Source organism: Vidua chalybeata, chromosome 10 (genome assembly GCF_026979565.1).
Source record: "Vidua chalybeata isolate OUT-0048 chromosome 10, bVidCha1 merged haplotype, whole genome shotgun sequence".
Classification (NCBI taxonomy): Eukaryota; Metazoa; Chordata; class Aves; order Passeriformes; family Viduidae; genus Vidua; species Vidua chalybeata.
In genome coordinates this window covers 19,079,648-19,101,919 of record NC_071539.1, presented here as the reverse complement: position 1 = coordinate 19,101,919, position 22,272 = coordinate 19,079,648, and the positions used below count along the sequence as shown (strand labels likewise).

Below are 22,272 nucleotides of genomic sequence, written 5' to 3'. Positions count from 1 at the left end.
CCAATGAATTCAGGCACAAAGGGGAGGGCAGCAAGGAATGACCTGGGGGACATTAACCCCAACCCTCTCCTCCTCACACATCTCCCAGCTTCATGCTTGGTCCTTCTGTCCCCACTCGTGGTTTTAGGGCCACCATCTGCACAGGACCCCACAGGTGTAAGACCAGGAGGAGAAGAGGAGAAAGCCCGGAACAGCTGAGCCCGAGTGCTGTGGCTGAGCTCTGGGGTTCTTGCTTCTCACTGATTCGTTACCAAACACGCTCTGTCCATAAACAGCCTGTTCCAGCTCGCTCTGCCCCAGCTGCCAGCTGGCAGCAGATGCACAGGTGTAAATGAAAGCATCATTTAGCCTGCAGGAAAGCTATTTTGAACAAAGATTTATCTAGAATTTCAGGTCCCAAAGTCAATCTGTGAGGCTGGCAATTAAAAAAGGCATCTGGGAACAACAAAGCAAAGCTGAGCAATTCATTGACCTCTTTCATGTACTTGCACACCTGATTTCTTTAGGAAAGGGAATCTCATCTACCCACTAATACAGCTGATAGCAAATAAAAAACTAAAATGAAAGAAACTGAATATGTACAAAAAGCCTTATGACAGTTTCTTCATGTTTGAGTTTTCAGATTCCTGAAGGCATTCAGGCAGGAACACGAGGCACTCAGCTCACTATTATGTGTGTGCATGATTAATATAATAGAAAAAAAACCCATTTCTAGAATTCTACAACCTGGGCAGATATGCAATGATTTCTTAATACAAAATAGAAACTGTTTTCAACATGGTTTTAGCTCCATTAGGGTCTGTTTTCTGATCTGTGCATTGGTAAATATGCAGGTAACAGTTTTCTACAGTAAGTGAGTTTATGCAAGCCCATACTGAGGTCCCAGAGTAAATGACTTGGTTCATTACAGTGCCAAGCAGACAGCACAGCTTACTGAACACAATGAGGCTATTTCCAGCCCCTACAACAGGGATGGATTTTTTGGTCATTTTTGGGGTTTTGACATTTTATTTATTTTGGCACAGTTTGGAATATCAATTTTGAATTTACACAGTAAGTTCTTCAATGGGAATAATAGTGGAGACTTCTGTTTTAGTTTTTTTTTTAGGTACTGGAGTATCAATTCAATGCTAAATTTCCACTAAAAGAAAATAGATTAATAGATTCTGGTCAGACTCCTTAACTATCAGTCTCATATTTTGAAAAGTATTTTTTAGGGTTTTATTAATGAGATTACAAAACCAAAAAGTTGAGGGACAAAAATCAATCCCATTTTAAGCTTGTGTGGCAGACATAAACACATATATAATTTTTATAGTGTACATATATAATCCCATTCTGACTCTTTTCAGTCAAATCTTCTGGCCTGTTAGACCATTTGTCTTATTTTCAGTCATATCAGCTGGCTCCTTCCCTATCTTCTAATCTCCTACTCTCAAACAGTGTCACTCAGTGAACTGGGCTTTAAAAAGAAAATGCCCTTCTACCTGTGGGTCTGGAAATATCAGGCACAGAGTATTTTACTTGTTTTATCTAAAAATCTAGGTAACATTGCTGCAAGAGATGAAATGCTAAATTATAAGCCTAAATTCTTTAAAATGGTACTTAGTCCAAGATACAACTCTCCCAATTCAGAATTACACAGAGCACAAAAAAAGGCTTCCCACTGAATTCCTTCTGCTCCCTGGTGACTCTGCCTTTTTGACTCTACCAGCACTGTCAGCAAAGCCAAAGGGATTTTTGCCAGGGTAAATACTGCTAAATGGGGTCCCCCATCCATATAGATTTCACTTTATCTCTGTTGCCAAGTCATTTCTGATTGCCAAGTCAATCTGCCTGTAAGATTAATTGGATTTTTTTTTCCCAAGCACTCAGAGTTTTGAGATAAACACTGGCTCCTTGGGCATAGGAACATGCTCAGGCCATTCTGATGTCTTGGATATTTCTTAGCTAATTAAGTTAATCATGTAGACAATGTCTGAGCAAAAAGCTACACAGAGCTCTCCAAAACCACCCTTCTTAGGGGTGGGAACAGCCAACCAGAGCAGACTTCCTGGGGAGCATTCCAAACCCATCCTCTAAACCCATAGCATTAGTTTGTTGTTTACTTTGGATAAGCTTTTACTCCAGGAGGAGAGACCAAGACCTCATGCTTGTTTTGCATCTTATTCAACCATACAGAGAATCAAACCCACAACCCCAAAGCAGACTGCAGTCCAGCAGTAAGGGGAAGAAAGAGGATGTATCCCACTTCCCAAAGTGCTGAGACCTGGTTTGCATCTCCTTGTTCTTTCAAAAATCAGGAAAAAATTCTTCAATAAGAAGGATTAACACATCAAGGAAGACGCTTTTCTTCAGAGCTGGGAGACAAGAGCAAAAACCAAAGGGGCACCAAAGCAAAGAGAACTGGCTGACTTTATCCTTCCAAGCTCCTTCCAGCTCAAGAGGTGATGAGGAAAGAAGGGCAGTGACCATCCAGATACCTCCCTGGGAACTCAGAATGCAGCTGTGCATGCTGCAGTGACAGAGGGGAGACCTGGAGCCCTCCACAGCCTGTCCCTCCTGCTTTCCTCTGCAGACATTCCCAGGGAGGCAGGGCATGCTCCCTCCTGCTGAGCCCCTGCCTGGGAAGGTTGAGAGAGCAGGAGATTAGTAATGGACAAAGACAACAGCAATTCGGGAGTGGCCAGCACCACACCAAGATCAGTGTTAAAATATCAATGAACAAAGGAAAAAGAAAGGCTTTCCTTTCTCTGTGTCTCTGTTCAGTGCATTGCTTTCATCATCTCTGCTTGACATATTTGAATGTTGATGTCATGAATTTCATATTCTGAATGAAATATTTTTATCATATACACTGTAATTTTTATTTACTGACACAAAACCAGAATTCTGGGCTTTGGATATTTGGAATCTTGGTAAAAATTGAAATATGCATTTCACTGTCTCTAAGGTAACTTTCCAGATTAGTAAAAAGGGCAATGTTTTAATTTTTTTTCCTTTATTGATGTATCTTCCAAAGACAAAAGCAGGACTGTATATTATTCCTCACTACCTCTTCCTTGGTAGGTAACATCAATTAAAACTGATCTTCCAGGACATTCTCCCCTTCAAAACAACAAAGCCAAATGACAATTCTTCAAAACTGCTGGACCCCTTTCCCATTCAGCTTTGAACAAGAACTTCTATGCCTGAACACAAGCAAACTTCATAGAGAGCAACTTGTATCACTGCCTGAGGGTCTCAGAAAAGCAGTGCTCACCCTGCAGCAACAGGAGACCACAGCCCTTCCAAGCAGATTTCCAGTGTGGACCAGGACTGGGCACATTGTGTTTGTAACCTTCCAACACCATGTGAACACATTCCAAATAAAAAACATTTCATCCACTTCTCTCTTAGAAGCATCCCATATTATTTTAGAAGCCAGCTGTGCATGATACTTGTAATTTCATCAAATTCATGCCTAGGATGATCCATATGGATTTAACAATTACCACTGACAAGAAAGGTCTCAAAATTTTGCTGATTCCAAACCTGCCTGTTGCTCTTCAACTGTTGCTCAGTAGTCACAGCAGGACTGAATCTTTGCTTCCAATGATTATTCCCCAAGCATGCAAAGCTCAATTAGTTTTATGTACATTTTTCCTTATGGGCTTTACCCAGTTTTGATACAAGATTCAGCTTTTTGCCATGCTCTTGGCAGGAGGGATACAGTTCCCCCCTGAGTTACACTGTGCCACTCCCCACCAGAATTCCAATCATGCCCAGGACTTGTGGTTCCTCTTAGGACAAGTGCACCAGAGGGGGAAAGGAGAGGAATGGGAGGGGATTTATCACTAGTAACAAAATATTTAGAGAAAAAGTACTTCAGAGCAAGCCTACAGGAATTTCTGTCTTCCCTAAGGTCCCAATGCCTGGTGACCCCTTAGGTGCTGATGGCTCCCTACAGACATTTCAGTGCTGTTTTACATAGCTACTGCCTGTTTTCTTCCTGAAAACCCATTGCAGAGTCACAGTTCTGGGGTTTGGCATTTCTTTCCCACTGCCTATCCAGGCCAAAACTGCAGTACAGAGAAAATGACGACACCTGCTGTGCTTTGGCTTTCCTGTTTCCCCAAAACTCACCTCCTGGGCAGCATGGCCCATTAGACACACAAGTATTACAACAAATACACTGCTAATATACAGCTACACCCATTGCCAAACAGATGGAACATGTCCATCATGAATTTCCAACCCATTATTAAAACCTTCGTAATTAAATTTGACAATTAAACTAATTATATTGCGCACAAACTAATTTAGAGCCCACAAAGCAGGGGAGTTGAAAAGATGACAAAGAAAGCAAAAAGTAAGCAAACCAGCAGCTCTCTGGAGGCTCCAGCTCTTCTGAGGATTCCTCTGTGCAAGCTGTGCTCTGCAGATGTAACATGGGGTATGGTCTTAACCCTGCAGAGCCTTACCAAAACCACCTACTGGAAGAAGTCAGCCACATTTTTGGGAAGCTCAGAAGAATGTAAAAGTAAGAATTGTTATCTGAAATTTAAACAGTGATTATTGCCCCAAAAATTCATTTCTTTCCCCTGCTGTAAATTCATTTGTTTTTTCAGTGTAATAGATAGCATGAACCTCTGCATCTACCATTTGTGAGAATTTCAAACATCACAACCCTGAAGTGTATCTGATAAGAGCAAAATAGCACTGCTCATGCAATGCCAGAACAGTTTAAATCCTTTGCAGGTCTTTACCCCTGGGTTTCAGGAACAGTAATTTAAATTTCTAGTTGCACCTCTGTGACTCCATTTTCTCCAAGGAGAAAAAGGCTGTTTCTTACTGCTCCTCTATGAACTGTGGGCAGTGCAGGGAGCCCCAGCCTGTCAGCAGTGCCAGCCACCCTGCTCAGAGAGCTCAGGCAGCCTCCAGGTGAGAAGCCCAGGCTACATTTTCCCAGGGATGTGGTCTGTGATGTAAATGAGGCTGCTCCCGGAGCTTGCCTTCAGAAAATACTCTCAGGAACCCAGATCTCCCATTTCCTCCTTAAAATCTCTCACTCCTGGAAGGAAAGAGAAAACAACCCTAAGCTTCCCTAGCAGTAAACATCTGCCAAGAAATTTTAAGTGTTCCCATCCAAACCCTCCTCCTTTTTCTTAAGCTTTCCATTTCTTGCTCTATTATAAATCACTCTGGGGAAATACCATAGACTGTGAACATTTAAGAATGTTTCTAAGTGGTAAACCATCAAGTTTTACTACATTCTTTAAAATAGTGTGGTCCATCTGCATAAACAAATTATATATTGCTTTTTCTACATTAATTGTATGTTGCACAGACTAACAGCCATAGAGAGAGAAAGTTAAACTAGCCCTTAATTATGGAAACCTGCTACATCTGAAACAGAACAAAAGGGTTCAAGAAAGCTTTTGGAGAGGCACCAAAAGACTCTGCAAAGAATTAGTTAAGAAAGTTAACTTTTGGGAGCTCCAAAATAGTTTGTTAAATAACTGCGAAGTTGTTTTTTTTTTTATTTGAGTAAGAGCATCTGACCTGTGGTCAGGCAGCACCTTTCCAAGTGCTGCAGCTCTGGTACAGGACAGCTGGCACCTTTTTCCCCGCAAGAGCTTCTCCTACGCACACCCCCTCCAGTTTTGCTAATCATCTGCTTTCTGCCCAGAAAGGGCTGCTGGATCTTTCAGATGGACATGGGGAGGGTTGGAGCCCGGGAACCCCCAGCACAGTTCTGTGCAATCTCTCTCTGGTGTGCTCCGGACAGCGTGGACCAGGGATGCTGCATTGTTCCTTTTGTTGGACTGGTTTTTTGCAAGCTTGAAGCAAGAAGGTTTTTTCCCTTCCCCTTCACCTGGAGGCTGTACTGGGAATCCTCACAGTGGCTTTTTTTTTGTTTTTTGCTCCCTTGAGCTGTTTCTGGCTTGGCTTGTTTTTCTTTTCGGCCCAGCCGGGGAGCCGGGGGAACCGCCCCGAACCCGAGACCCCAGAGGAGCTGAACCAACATGAGCAAGGAGATTAAAATCCATCAGCTTCAGCTGCTGCGAGGAGGAGACCCACACCAGAAATTCAACATGTTTCCCATCTCTGCTCCAGGTTGCTAAGTGAACTCCTCTTCCCCTTCCCAGAGGCAAAAGGGACCAGTCACCACTTTGTTTTCTGAGCCATGTGGTCAGCCCATGTATTTTTCTTCCCCGGGCTTTTGTGGTTTGTTTTTGGGGGGTTTTTTTGTGGTCGTGTTTTTTTGTTTTTTTTTTTTTTTTTTTGGTTGTTTTTTTTTTTGTTGGGTGCTTTTTGTTCTGCTGGTGGTGGGTGTGTGGCTTTATGTGCGTGGGTGGGGGGTGTCTGGGAATTCATACCTAGCATTTATTCAATCCTTTTCTGTGCCTTGTGCCCCTCCCCCCCCCCCCCCCTGCTTTTTTTTTTTTTTTTTTTTTTTCCCTGTTAAAAAATAGCTCTTTTTTTCCCCACTTTCACCCGCTGGTATCAATTTCTCTCATTGGCAGAAGAAAAGGGAGTTCTTGAAGCCCTTTCTCCTTAGAGGAAATGCTCATTCCTGGCATTTTCTCCTGAAATCTGCCTCCAAACCCAGATACCAAGTCATTAAAAGGAGGTGACCTTTCTGCCAGGCTGGCTTCCATTACAGCAGTTTTCACACAGTGAAGAAAATCATAAAGATATTAACAGAATGAGCACCTGCCTCCTCCATGAAATGAAATTTGCTCAGTTAAAAGCAATACCAAAGAGAGGAGCTCTGAAAACAAACCAGCTGTGCCACTTGGAAGGAACAGTGAGGGAGACAGTGCATTAAATCATATGCTTGTTTCTTCTTGTTACCAATAAAAATGAGTGAAGTAAAATACTTCTTTATTTTTCAAGAATGAAGAAGAGATGCAACAATATCTAAGCTGGACAAATGAACAGAAACATCTGGTCTTCTCTTGAGGAGCTACAGTGTTTGTTGGGCTTAGCCTGGGCCGTTCACTTGGCTCGCACACAGCACCTTTGTGGGACAGCAGGGACATACCCAGAGTGAGCAAACTGTGAAACCACCTTGTCCTGCACACAGGGAGGGAAGCAAGGGCTTTGGGAATGGTGTGAACCCCAGTAACCCCACTCCCCTCCTTCCCCAGCAACACACACGCCCTACCTGCCTGCCCTGCTGCAGGGCAGGGCAGGAAAGCCAGGAACAGCTTGACTCATTGCAGCTTTCTTTACTCTAAAATAAAGTTTCACCTTCACTTCAACTCAGTCACTGCTCATAAAGGGTAAAATATGGTTCCACAACCAGTGGCAACCATGGCCTAAATTATTTACCAACAGTTTCATCACTCTGTCAATATCCTTGCCTTTGAAGCACAACTACCAAACTAAGCTTTAAAAAAAACTCAGAAGGACTGCCTTTGGAGCATTCTGATTCATCTAGATGAAAAGAAAATGGCTCACCTAAGTGCCAGCAGTTCCTGCAAATAAGCCAAGAAGTGAGGTTACTCACTTGCCAGCCCCCAGAGCCAGCTTGGGTACTGCTGACAGAACTCCCAGTGCTAATTTAGTAGCAAAAGCGCCTGTCAGATTCATTTTTCAGAAGATGAATGCTGTCGTCTTACTCTGGTTGATCATGACAAGCTGGAAGGAATCACAGTGGCTGTTCAGGCAGGCAGGAATGACGTGGAAGCACTCTGGGTTTGGATGTGCCTGCCCTAATTCCATTGTTAAACCATTCAGTCTTGAAGAGCGAAGCTAGACATCACTCATTCCACACGGTCAGACTTATGAGTCTGAAAAAAATCTCTTCCTTAAGCAGCTTTCAGCATATTTGAATAAAAGTGACTGTGAAATATACTAAGAGCATAACAGATGGCTTGCTCTGAGACTGGGCAGCAAAACATGCCAAGGGGATGGACACACAAAGTGTCTCCGAGTGGTGAATTATGGAGCGTGACTCCAAGGCAAAGCCCAGACATATCTCCAGCTCCTTCCAGTTCATAGCAAGGAAAAAAACAGCCTTCAACTTCCCTAATCCAGTTTCCTGGTGCAGAACCATTAAATTGTATGTGGTATATGACTGCATTACATTAGTACAGTTCTAATGTTCCAACACTTGTATGCAATATTACAACATTTAAGTCTGACCTAAGGTTGACTAAATTTAGCTTGGGAGGAGAGATTAAAAGAACTCATGCCACAGAACTTGTTAAAATGAAAGCAGTAATGAGGAGATGATGGGACAAACAAAAATCAAATGTGGCAGCTCTCAGCATGAAGAACAACTGCTCAGGAAATACTACAAGTTTGGAAACAAAAGTGGTCCAAAATGAATACCAGAAATGAGCTGTGAAATAACCTCCTGAGACAGACTATGGGAGTTTTGTCATTTGGTACCTGTAGAATAGGAATGGAAGTGTGGGGATGAAAAAGATGCTAAAAGTGTTCAGCCCAGAAAAACAAAAGTCTTCAGGCAGATGAACAAAAGCCTTGAAAAGAACAAAATGAAAGGGTCATTGAGTTTACCATGTTGCTACTGTAAGTAATGCAGTACACACTTCCATTACCTGATTGAGCCTCATCCTAGAGCAGGCTGAGTTTCTTTCCCTTATAACAAGTATTAGAGTAGCAAAAGGTCAGTTCCAATACCTAAAAATAAACTGGGAATTAGAAAATGGATAAGTAAAAATTTTTAATTTCTATCCTCTTATTACTCCAACAGGCACTGGAAAATGAAACACTGAATATACAGCTATAATCTAAATAGAAATATTGTTTCCTACAAGACCTACAGGAAAGTTACTTTGCATTTTTGCAATAAACTTCTACTTGCCTTTCATTCAAGGGCCATTTAAAATAAACTGGTTTTGAATAGATGGCTGAGGAATCCAATAAAACACACCTATTTCATTAATTTTTTATTTTTTAAATTGACTTCTGCTACAAAATATACCCACTATTACCATGGAGCAATGCAAAATGTGCCTTTCAAGCAGGCTCCACGTGGTGTTTGTGTTGGTTGGCAGCTCCCATGCACGCCCTGGCTGGAGCACCAGAGCAGCAGCACTGCAGCAGGGGCAGGGCTGGGCAGGTGACACAGGCTCACAGGACACGTGGCTCTTCCTGCTGGCCACATCTGACTCCTGCTCCTGGAAGTCAGCCCCACTGACTCTCAGGCTGGTGGATGAGCGACTGCTGCCCAAATTAAAGCTTGTCACTGCCCTGTTCCAGACAGAGGGATAGTTCAAGGAAAGCGGGTCTCAAGGTATAACCTGTTATATATATATATGCTCAGAAACTGCCTAGTCAGTTGAACAAAGCTGTGGCCTTTAGTTTAAATTAGTATTCAACTAAATTAGTTTAGTTTAATTTTTGTACGTACTACCTGTCTCCACATCAGAGCTCCAATCAGCCCTTCTGTCCTCCTGCAAGTCTTTTAGGCAGACAAAAAAGAGGGAAAAGCCCCTGCTCTCTGCACACAGTGGCAGTGCACACTCAGGGTCGTGTCACTGGCTGAGGGAACTGCTAATTACTGTGCTTCTCAAATGGCTGGGTTTCAAGTTGATAATATGGTTAGAACCATAAGCTTCTTCCATTACCAGATGGGCTGGATAATGTGAAACACTTCCCAGGGTTGCTTAAATGACTGATTTGTAGCTGCAGGCACCTAGTAAGTTATGAATGATTGCTGATGTAAAAGAACTACTCTACTGGGGATGACAGTAATTAGTCTTTACAAAATTCAGTGAAACACTGTCAGGGAGAACAAGACATGTAAGTAATTTATGCACCAATTAAACAATTGTTAGAACTTGCAAAAATTTAAACCAGATAAAAATTGCATATAACATGCAGCACCTGTGGATTTAAAAATCTTATCTTACAATACCACTTTTCTTTTACAAGAAACATCTCTTAAGCAAAGAAAATAACACAGTGTTGTCAGCCTGAGTTACTTTTACCATCACCTATTGTTTTCTAAAATGTTTCTCATGTACTGTGAAATGATGTAAGAGGCCTCCCTTTCTCATTTGAGAATGAATAAGAACTAAGACACAGCACTGAGCTGTTTGTATGTTAGGCCAATAAATCTCACCTATTATCAACTACTTAGGACTGTATATAAATGTCACTAGATACCATAAAAGGCTTTAAATGTTCCTGATTTGCCAGTCCAGCTACAGCTTGCCATGAATCAAAAATCATTTTGTTGGGGTTCAGTTATTCTTTACAGGGGTCAGCACATCGAGCTAACCAGATGAAAAATTGTGCCTTGAGAAAAAGCACAACGTGTCACAACCTGGTTCTACCTCCTGTTGGTAACCAGACAGGCTGAGGCTTACTCAGCTATCATCACACACTTCACAGCCTGCCAACCAAAGTATTTCCTTTTAAAGTAAACATTTGAATTACAGATTATAAAAAGCAGTCTGTTTTAGCAGGTGCTTTGTCAATCCCTGCCTTTTCAAGTTTTGCCTTACCTACTCAAGATGGAGGGAACATGTTGCTAAAATGAACAGACCTCACCAAAATTCTCCCTGCAGCTGTGCTGGGTAAACAGGAGAAGATTTAAGCTTTAAGTAAGACTTTCAAAATGATATTCTATATGGATAAACAAATACAGAAAGGCAGGTTTCTCTTCTCTAGCCATCCTAGGAAGGATGCATCTGTGTTCCAACAGCTGCCTGACCTTCAGCTATGGTATCAAACATAGAAAAAGGACTGCAAAGGGCACTCTGCCAGCACCTCAGTGCCATGCTCACTGGCAAGGCCAGGAGAACAGGTGGGACCAGCTGCAGATCCTGCCTGGTGTGTGCAGCTCCCTGCTCTGCCCTGCCCACCTCTCCCACACAGCAGTGCCCAGGGGCGTTCACGGCATCTAATAAAGCTTTACACACAACACTGGCTGAATATTGGCAGACCAAGTGTGTCCACAGCACAAGAGAGATGTTTAGTAAATCCAGAGAGACAAATCTCTGCTGAAGAATTTGAACTCTGGAGCTGCTTTTCCCATATAATGTTATTGTCTCCTACATTCACCAGCCTTTGTAGACTTGCATTTAATTAATTCCCTTCCAACAGGATGGCAGCTAAGTAATAATGGGGAGAAAAAATCCTTAAAGGCCAAGAGAATTAGCTGTATCTTACTAAAGCCATGAGGTCCTGCATTATTCATGCTTGGACAGGAGTACACTCAGCTAAGAGGGCTACAGGGAACTCGATCTCTGAAGCTCCCATGATTTGTAGCCATTAAAAAGGCGAGCTGCAGTATTTTATCTGAAAGCAAAGGAGCTGCATCTCCTACAGAGGCACATGTAGACAAAGGGATTGCTTCTGCTTTTCACAGACAATGCAGGAACTTCTGTTGCAGAGTTCACAGAACTTGACTGTTCTCCCTCAGGCACAACAAGGAAACATGAAGGAATATTTAAGCCAACTGATATTCCTAAAGGCAAGAAAGAATTCTTGGGTTACTAGAAGATGTCAGTGCATGTGGCTATTATACAGGTGCTTTAGTGGGCCCTAATGAGACCATCAGCACTTAATGCTGGCCAATACACAATCCTTTAAATTAATAAACCCACCAAAAATAGCTATTTTGTACTAAAAGCAGCCCTTTACACTTAAGCTATTTCCATCCACTATGAAGTGCCAGTCCAAACTAACATGTTTGCAACCTTCTTTCTAAAAATACACCCTCATAGTACAGTAGCTATTATTTTTCTACAGTATAATCATGGAAACTGCATGACTGCATTACTTCTAGTCCATATGTGTTAAATCAGTGAGCTAAATTTGTAGAAAAGTTCACACCCGTGTCTGAAATCTGTTACAATACAGTATTTACTTTTTACTTGGGCTGTAAACTATTAAAACCACAATGCCAAAGCCTGTAGACAAAACTCACATTCACTGAAATCCCAGTTGAAAACTGCAGAATTTTGAGCAATGATGTTCATGCCACAGACAGGGTTGGTGAAGGAAGGCTGAAGAACTTCAAATAATTATTTAATTTGACAACAAGCTCTTTTGAAGGGGGTCTGCTCCCTTAAACCAAACTTTACAATTTACATTAATTTCTACTTCTTAATTCTTTCCCATATGCTGATATGAGCTGTTGCATAATGTCTTTAACCACCACCATCTCACAAGCAGAGTCTCCAGAGCAGATGAACTATTGATTCCTTTTCTCCTTCTTCTACTCTATAAGTCTAATGAACTATTGATTCTTTCCTCCTTCCCCCATTTTCTGCTTTGGCTATGCATGCCCCTCCTCCACTATCTAAATCTCCTTTTCTGTGCAGCCTCAGGCTCATCCTTGTCCATTCTGTCTGTATCTGAGGTGCTGCTGCTCTGGCCTGCGGTGGGTGTGTGACATCAAAGATCCTGAGTGAGAAATACAGAAATACAATTGCACATGGAGCTGTCTCCAGCAATGAAGAGCATTGGAAAGGAGCTGGTTCTCAACTCCACACACTGAAGCTGCAGTAGGACACAACCTGCCACCTCCTGCCCTCCCCATGGCCTGACCCCACAGCCACGAGAACCACCATGCTGGGCATCCTGCTGCCAGTGAAGAGGCTTCAGTTTTTCCTTGTTTTGTAAGTCAATCAAGGTACTTACTGTGCTCTGCAAATAAATTCCAAGTGGGGTTTTTTGATTCCTTACAAGTGAAAACTATGAGCTCAATCTCTTACTGACAGGGAAATATTTAATGCTTCAAACCTCTTTTGCTTGTTTATCTTTCTATCCCTAACCAGCTTCCTTCTTCCCCTGCTCCAAAGATTGCCTGGGTGCAAGCTGCCCCCAGCTCCAGCCCTGCACCACACTGTCCCTGCCAGCACAGCCACCCCAACACAGGCAGACACCAGCTCCTGCTGCCCCACCCATCTCCAAGCTCCAGCACCCTGTGACAGACAGAAGCATTGGTAGTTTCACTGTTTACAAGAGATTTAGCTGTACTTTCCCCCACTGAATTATCTTCTTTACTGCTGACAGCTCCTCTGCAGGCAGGGCAAATGAGGAGAGAGTACTCCCGGCCTCACACAGCCCACAGATGTGGACAGAGAAGAGCAATGTGCTTGACTGCTCCAGACAGATCTCCCATAATCAAAGTTTAACTAAGACTATAAAAATAAGGAGTTTTCAAGTAAGCTTTTTCTATTATTCTGTGCATGTATGGTCACTTACCTGTCAAACATCATTTCAGCCAAGAGTTTTCCCCCCACACCGTCTCTTTGCAGGTCACCAGAGTGATGAATTACTACTTCATTACAGCACCACCACAGACCTTTCCATTGCTCCATGCAGCCTACTTTCTCAAATCCCATCCTCCTCTCCAGAGCCTACAGACATTAAATCCCATAGCTCTGCTATAAACTCACTAGCAAGTGTCACCCCAGTCAACACCTTCCTTGCTGCATCTTGTGTAATATTCACCATAGCCAGCTGAATCCAGCTGCTTCATCGCATGCACACACCGGCTCTGCAGATCTCAAATATTCAGAGCAAATACATTCTCTCTGGCTGTTATTCTATTCACAGAAATGAGAGCTTAAAAAATTTACTTGCTCCTTAATATTTGGAGAGCAATAGAAAAGGATGTGCAAGTCTGCAAATATTTTGGGAAAGATCATCTGAAAACTTTACCCTAAAGAAACACCCATTTTCAAACCCTCATTTCATCAGAACAAACTAGAGCAAGAAAATGTTAAATAATGTAATTTGGCTCCCATAGGTAATACACACCAAGTTAGAAGGTTTTTAAAGAAACCTCCTGGCATGGTTTGGCAGTGAGGTCCTGTCATCTGCCTTGCCTTTTGCTAATCCACTCAGCCGTTTTCTGGGCTGGAACAGATTCCTCCAGCACATCCACAGAGAAGCTGTTTCTTCCATTGCCTCAGAGACACAGACCTTGGCCATGCCTCAGCTTCCTGCTCCTTCTGGCAGCCACTCGAGTCCTGCTGAGCTCGAGGTCACCTCTGGGCTCGTGTCCGGCCGCCTCCCAACCTTGGCAGCGCGGACAGGGCGGCTTTCGAGGAAGGAACCGTCACTCCTGTCTCTCCTGGGTCCCACATGCTGGCAGGGTGCAACCCCAGCATCAAACAGAGCAGTCCTCGTCCAGGCTGCCCAGTCCCTCCCCTTTTAAAAACACATCTACTGACATTCACTAAATGGGGAATGAAGGCATTAAGCAGGTTTATCACCAGTCACACCTTCTTAACTTTTGGTAGGATTGCTCAGCCTTCACTGTAAAACCAATACTTGTCTGTTCTGGTTCTGACTTTGTTAAAAACATTTATCTGTAGAAATCTCACTGACTGCTTAAAAGCTAAATTAGAGTAAGTTTTGATGTGTATGAAAAAAGAAATCTGTAACTTAAGCACTGGACTAGGAAGAGGTTGGGTGGGCACAGACTCCCCTGCTGAATATGAGGACACTGAGAGGATGGGGGCAGCAACGTGACCAGCAGAAAGGCCCTCTGGCAATCCAGAGACAGGAGTCCTCACTCTCAATCTTAAAGCATTTCTACTGAAAGATCTGGGGAAAACCAACAACAAAAAAGCCACCCCCAGCTTGCCCACCTAAACAGCGTTGAGCCACTTCTGTTACTAAGAGGATAAAAACAAACATTAACACAGACTTGTAATGGCTTCCTTTGGGGTCTGCTTTTTGATCAGACACAAACTCTTTTGCTTAACAGGGAAAAAAGTAACTTGGTTGCATAGCACTGTTATGGTATGCATTATTATCAATAATATATAAATATTTACAACAAAATAAATTAGGTTGACATTTAGAGTTTATTTTTACAAACTGCCTTCCCTCCCTCAATTCTGAGAAGGTTTTAGGAGCTCATGTTATTATGAATCATCTACTCAAATATTGTTTCCCACCTGGAATAGCATTTGACTTTAATATTCCTGTAAACTTATATGTGAGTGCTTCAGATCTATTACTACTAAATAATTTAATCAACATGTGTCTCCAAACCTGACTGCAGCAGGAGACCAAATGAAATAACTGAATGCAAAAGCCATTGTTGAATCAAAGCTACGAGAGATGAAAGGCAGCAAAAGTTCTATTTCATTAGCCCTACTTCTGTAGCTCGCCCAAGTCCCAGCTCCCACTCATTAAGGAGGCCACAGCTCCAGAGAATGATTTCCTCTAGAAGGTTTAACTTCTGTTGTGACAAAGTTGCTTAAGTTTCCTTGCCAGGCAACAGATCACTGCATCAGCAGCACCAACCCAAGGGTGATGGGAAACACGCTGGGATGAGCTGCCACCCCCCAGGATAATTTTCACACAGCCTCTTCCTCTCCCAAAATACTCCATGTAACAGAAGTCTCATTGTTGTGGCTTCAACACAGAGCATGCAGATGCTCACCAGATGCTGCCAGAGTGGGAATGAGGTGGGAAAAGGAACTTCAGCTGTTACAAGCAAGACAGGGCTCGATCCGCTGCTACTGGAGTCAGCAGAAGAACGTCACTGCGCTTCACAGCAGCAGTGCTGACTGACAAAGGCTTCTCCTCTGCAGGCAGACAAGCCACAGTGACCTAAAAAAAGCTCTGTGAAATGCGGCCTCATCTTGCTATCACTTCTCAGGCTCAGGAAATGCATCCACTAATTTGTCTTGCCGTGTCCAGCAAGAGATGCCCTCCCTGTCAAGGCCAGGTGTTCCCAGGCTGGGCAGCACAGGACACCCAGATGGCTCCTGAGAGGCTGTGCTCTGTGCAAGGGGTTCTCCAGTGCCTCAGCTAGGAATCTGATTTTATTTTCTGCTCATATAAACTGAGCTTTACTTACAATTATCTGTCTGTGCACATTCCAAAGTGTATTGTCTCAATCACTGGGGCTCATGATACTGTGATAAATGTTTTGAAAAACTAACAAGCATTATAGCCTGAGTCATGGAAACACTGAAGTTCATCAGGACTTGTGAAAAGAGGAATAATGGAAAACCTACAGTGATGAGGAAGGAAAATTAATACAGCTGGTAGCATGTATTGGACACCTAAAAATACTGTAATTACTTTTTTTGCCATAAACATATTTAATACCTTGACAAATGTGGAAAGCTGCCCCACTGTCCATTGGGTTATCAACATTTATCAAGTGACCTGGCTTGGCCAAGCACCTGGCCTGGGCCCAGGGCTCAGTGTGCTGCTGGTGCTGCACTGCGGGCCCAGATAAGCCTCTGCCAATGGATTTACCACGCTTGCTTGAGCTTGACAAATGATACTGAACAACAGCAAAAGCCAGAACAAAAAGACTTTTTTTAAAAATTGTCTTTTGTATTTTAACAGAAAGAAGTTGAAGCATAAAAGTCTGGTCATCTCAAGAGCTAGTTTTGTGCTTTAGGTTGCAGCCATCTAACACAGCTAAGAGGCAACTGCTGTTCCACTTGTCTTTTCCTCCTCCCAGCTTCCAGAAAACACTGCAATAAATGCAAATAAAAATGGTGATTTCTAATGCATTAAAGGAGTATCCTGATTTATTTTAAAAAACCCCACAAATTTCCCTGCCCCTCAACAATTTTAAATACACAGACACACCCCAAAACAGGTGAAAAAGATAAGTAGAGATAGTAGAGATAGAAGGAAAACGGGAAGGGAATTTTTAATCTCTTCTTTCAGATAATTATAACATGCTTTGTGACTTTTAGATAACTGAGAAGGCCACAGCTCTTACTAATAAGCACTGCTTCAATGTGAGCTGCACTGGGGCTTGAAAGACTTTTCTGGGAACCAAGATTTTCTTCTGAGAGTGCTCAGGACAACTCTGCTTGCCTGGTGCTGCAACTAAAATTTTATAATACCAATGCTGAGAGGGTGTGCATGTGCATACACTTGTATATGTACTCTCTGAGCATTTGCACACATACACATGTACATGGTACTTTCTACAAAAGGCAAATTATAAGAAGCAGTGGTTAATGAAGCAGCATCCTCTGATTTTCTGCTTGCAAATACCCATGTCTGCTTACATAAGCCACACAATTTCAGACTTCTGCACAGGTATAGAAATGGTGGATCTGACCTGAGGCTTATCAGTCCAATTCTTTCAAATGAAATCACTGAAATACAGCAGGCACCTGGGCCTACATAAATGACATTACCATGACGTTGCACAGCCCTTGTAAGGGCAATTGCATCTTCACAAAGTCATCTGCAGGCACTTTAAGAGGAAGAAAGAAAGAAAGATGCAGGAGAAAAATTACTTGTTTCAGAAGAAAGCCCCTGTAATTACACAGAAATCTCTGTGCTTGCATTAGATTATATGAGAGCTTAAAATGTTGTGAGTTTGGTTTTTTCCCCTCACTTTATGAAAACATTCTGCACACAAAACAGCCATTGAGCTGGCATTACAGAGAAATACGGGAAAAGACTGATCCCAAAAGACTACATTGTCAGTCTTCAGTATTCCCAGTCTAAAAATAGGTTTTTAAGGGCTCATCAGTGCCACCAGGTTTCTGAGCTCATGTTAAATCAGAACCTCCTGGAGTCCTGTCTCCATCAGTGCCAGTTCAGCACATGAGAGAAGCAGCACAACCACAGGTCAGCAATTTACTATGCTCTAACATTCTAAAGATGAGGTTCAAGTAACAGAAACATACCCATTTATTCACTTTAAAACACTGGGGGTTTCTGTGCTCCAGGGAGGCTGGAAGGACAGGAGCAGGCAGTGCCTAGGGCAGCGTGGAGGGTGACACCTCCTCCCATGGGCAAAAGAACTTATGTGGGGCTACAACAAGGAGCCTACAAACCTTTCCATTTGTCAGTCTTCGTGATCCAAGGGCTGCCTGTGCTTACCATAAAGCAGATCAGTGAGTCCACACATGGGGCTGAAACACCCTGTGCTAAAGCAGGGCCAAGAGCTCATACCACTGGTCCTGACCAGCAGCTGCTCCAGATTATCGCTTCCATGGAGAGCAACAGGTGCTCATTCTTAAAAACCAGATTTATTCCCTGGGTCTGTCTTCCTGAGGATCATTATTCACAGATACACATGAGGCCTGGATTGGATTTCTTCTCCTCATACTCTTATTCAAAGATTTTAAGGAAAAAATCCAACAGTCTGCAGCAGCATGCCAATGGGTTTCCATCACCTCGGATCACAACTGGCCAGGGTAGAGCCAGACTCCAGGAACATCACTCTCCCTGGGAGCCTCATGGCTTCTCCACACAGGCTGCTCCTGCTTCTTCAGCTCCTGCACTCGCTGACTTTATTTCAGTGCTCAAACTTCCTGAAAGAGTATAATTTTCAGATTTCTAATAAAGGAGAAATAAAGTGGAAGAAAATATGTTTTAAAAAACCATCCTGTAAATCCTAATCTGATAATTTCTCTTTTATAAAGTGCAGTGTGATAAAATTACCTGTTTCTGATCTTGTTTCCCTGGTTAACAAAAGGATAAAAGTTGCCCTCGATTATAGCAACACACCTGGAGATCCAGAATATGAACACAACTCCAAATACACAGAGCTACAGCACATCAGCTGAAACCAAAGGGTTGAGGGGTTGGAAACAGTATGAAAAAGGGTAAGATGCCCACAAGGATGAGGAGATGTCAGGCCCAGAGCTGGTGAAGCAAGTCCATAGCACGTACTGCAAACCCTACTGACAGCAGGGAGTGCAGGGTTTCCTCCTGCATCACACCACTAGGAAGCAAAGCCACAGAAGTTTTCCTGTGCTGTTGGCAGCAACTCATCCCAAGGTTTTTAAAGCAGAAAGTAGACCACAATACAGGAAAACAATCACTTCATCACAGAAAAGGAAAAAAATAAAAAATAATAAAATAGAATTTCATGTTCCATGTTGCATACAACTGTATACAACAACTTTCTGCATATTCTCTATTATCTTCAATAATATATAGCATTCAAGTCAAGATTTTTTGCAAATTAAAATGAGACATTGATACAGGAACACCACTTCCTGTAATACCAATAGCCATAAGAATCTCATATCACCACAGCACTTGTGCCAGCAGCTTGAGCTGCTGTATGTATTCCTGGAAAACACACAGAAACACAAGCTCCTGATCTCCACCCAGTTATGACCTTCCTTAGCTCACCAGACAGCCAGCCCACTGAAATTTCCTAATTACACGTTTATGAAATATGCTACTATTTTGGTTTGCTTGATTTTACATGAGAAGAGAGGCTCTCTAAAACTGATTCTGTCCTGGTTTCCCAGACTGTCCCCCATAAACATTGTGTTAATTCATTCAGGTCAGCCCCTAAAGACACAGCTAGCTCTGCAGAGAACACTATCAGCTTGTTCTGAATCAGCAGAGATGCTGGCAGCCTTTCAAGTCATCTGAAAAAGATGAGGTAGCTGCACAAGGAATAAACCCTTAAGTGCTCATCCAGAATTACCTCTGGGAAAGACCATGCATTTTGCACATGCTAATTCCAACAATTAACCCGAGCTGCTTATTTACAAACTTCTGAACACATTTTTAAATGCAAATAACAAATTTCACATTAAATACAACGTCCTTAGAGGAAGACACCACATTTATGCTATACTGCACAGAGACAGTATGTTCACTTCTTTCCAGCCAAAGTTCAGAGGATCCCCAAGAGGATGATTCAGCAGTTAAGGCACATCTTTCAGTACTAAACTGGTGAATCTCTTTCCTCAGACCACACACAGTCACCGTCCTCCTCTTCTTTTGAAATTTGTAATGCATGAAAAGTAGAAAAAAATGCATGAATCGGAAGAGGAAATTTTTCATTATTTTTACTCTATGAATGAGAGAGGGCTGCTGCTCTGGCTGGTTCAAGTCCTGCTCTTCATTAGCAGCACTGTCACCTATACTCTGTGCCCAGCAAGAGCAGGGACAGCAGACCTGCTGCTGCTTCAAGGAGGAAGACACTCACCAGGAGAACTAAAATTACAATTAGTAATATTATTAGGTTCTAAAAACTTGGAGGGAAACAAGGAGAAGAAAAACAAAACCCAAACAATGTAATAGCACTGATTAACTCATACAAGTTTCCACAGAGAGACTATTTCCAGGATTAAGCATCTTAAACCCCAGTCTAGGAGCTCCATTTCCTGCTGGTTTTAAGCCACACACAGTGTGTGGGGCCCAGGACTGCTGGCACTTGTACACCAAATCTGGGGCCTCCTGAAGGCACAGGAGCCTGGGGAGCCACAAGCCAAGCTGGATTTTCAGGCTACCTGCTTCCAGACCTAGGTATGTAAATCCCACTGCGCCCGCGTTTGATGTGAACATTTCAAACATTTGTTTAACAGAATTACAGACTTTATGTTAATCTGAGAAGTTTCCAACAGATGCAACGACTCTTTGAATATGAAATATATACAGCTAGGGTGAAATGAAAAAAAGATTATTTGGTGCTTTAGTTGTTAAAATATCTTTCACTACATTCCTGCCTCCTGTAGCAGCACTAGCAAGACTATCAGAACCCATATAAAAGCAACATTTTTGTTTTGCAACCAATTTCCATTTCAAAACAGCAAATCTAGGCATCACTGTTTGAATGCTTCCTTAAATCCCATTTCCATATGCCAGGCAGAGACCTGCTTCTTCTGGTCTGTACTGTGGAAGCTTCCAACCTACAGATCCATCTGAGAAGGGCATGGAAACAATGTACACACATGCTCCCTGGAGCTTCTTAATAAAGAGTTGATTTGCATGAGGCACTACAAATTAACCTTTTTCAAATGAATGCAAAATCCCTAATTTACACTATGCACATATTCAACAGATTATGAAACTCATAATATTGGGTAAAATAAAACTTATAATTGTCACGGCAGGTTTTGACAGGGTTATTATGGAGTGATCCTCACCACTCTAGTAACTCCAGAAAGATAAAGGGGCTTTAATAAAGACCCATACTGCTAAAATGCTATTCCTGAAGGATCTAGCAGCTGGCCATAGCAATGTTAGAGAGTGCAATCACTTCCTTAATCTCTCCTGGATATTTGTTGTCTCTCTGGCTGTTTTTCAGCCAGACAGAAAATAATGTCAAACCTCATGCTATTCCTAGCTCTTGGCCATGTTTCTCATTTGCCTTTGGAAGCAGCTATTTTGCCTTAATGCCTTGGTAGTTTTGAGCACTCCAAATAAACAAACACAAGATATGCAGGGGAAACTGGTTCACTTCACTCACTTCCACTTCTTTCAGTCTTTAATTGGAGACATGCAAGCCGTAAGTCTTGAACCACAGGCATACAAGAGCCATGCTCATAAAAAATGAATACACATCCCATTTTAGCCACATCCTCCTCAAATATTTCTGCAAGCAAAATTCAAGATTTCAACCCAAGCTGTCTACAATTAAGAAGAGTACCATGATGTACCTGTTCCCCATGCCACAAGTTTAGCCCTAGGGGCAGAAACTGCTGTGCCCTCGTGTCTAGATTTTTATTATTAATATTTTTAAAAGAAAGCCATATTAAGATACTAGCCCACAGCAACAGTGTGCAAGTTAATTGTTCCCATGCAGTTTGTGGAGGCCACAAACACCACAGAGACACACATGACGTACACAAGGAGGAGTACTGCCCTTTGCTATTTTAGCACCATTAATCCCTTTCCCTCATCCCCTTTTTTTGAGCGAGATGAGCTCAGAGTTACCCTGTGTGGTGTCAGTGGTTATTTTGTGCTGATTACTGGAATCCAATCTCCAGACAGGATATATTTACAGCTGTCTACACTGTCTTACAATAAGCTGATGGATGATTCATCCGTTTTCCCCCTTCAGCTGAAATCACACAAAGGAAGATGGAGACAGAATGACAGCCCATGAGAAACAGAGAGAGGTGAATTGCAAAGACCTTGCTCTGTGTTTAAAATACATTAGAATATAAGTCTTTACTTGCGTATGCAATGACAAAAAAATAATCCTAGAATATATATAATTTTTAATGTTTTGGTACATGTAAACCCACCAATAAACAGGCACTTATTCCAGAGTTCCAGTACCTGTGTGCTTGCAAAGGCTGGTATCCCAGTGCCATGAGTGCACATCTCCTTGCCATGTACATTAAACAGCGTGCAATAACTTAAAAATCAATTATCGTAAATTTAATACATCACAGGAAGATGAAGCATCGGAAGAAACAAAAACTTGACATTTTCCATCAATGATCTAGATGGGGCAGATTTGCCAGCAGAATATAAACGTGACCAGATGATGGCTGATAGCACAGACTGGTAACAGAGACAGTCAACTCAGCAAGGCTGCAGGCAAGGACCACGTCTGCTCCATGTGTCTATAGGCAAGGATGTGAGTCTGCATTG

The 22,272-nt window shown here is 42.4% G+C and overlaps 1 protein-coding gene across 16 annotated transcripts in view; it reads right to left on the bottom strand.

Moving 5' to 3' along the window:
- SPSB4 (splA/ryanodine receptor domain and SOCS box containing 4) overlaps positions 1–22,272 on the bottom strand; it is a 156,705-nt gene that overhangs the window by 10,713 nt on the left and 123,720 nt on the right. The window contains exons 6-7 of one of the 16 annotated variants that reach the window (XR_008432569.1): positions 17,607–18,236; positions 16,276–16,427 (exon numbers count right to left, since the gene is read on the bottom strand). The exons of 13 other annotated variants lie outside the window; for them this stretch is intronic. Coding sequence is in view for 1 of the 3 variants with exons in the window: in XM_053951644.1 (XP_053807619.1) it covers positions 18,254–18,261 (8 nt within the window). In the remaining 2 variants the exon portion in view is untranslated. Of the gene's footprint in view, positions 1–16,275; positions 16,428–17,606; positions 18,262–22,272 lie in introns of those variants that run through there. 2 more of the 16 variants (XR_008432568.1, XM_053951644.1) reach the window with 2 other exon arrangements.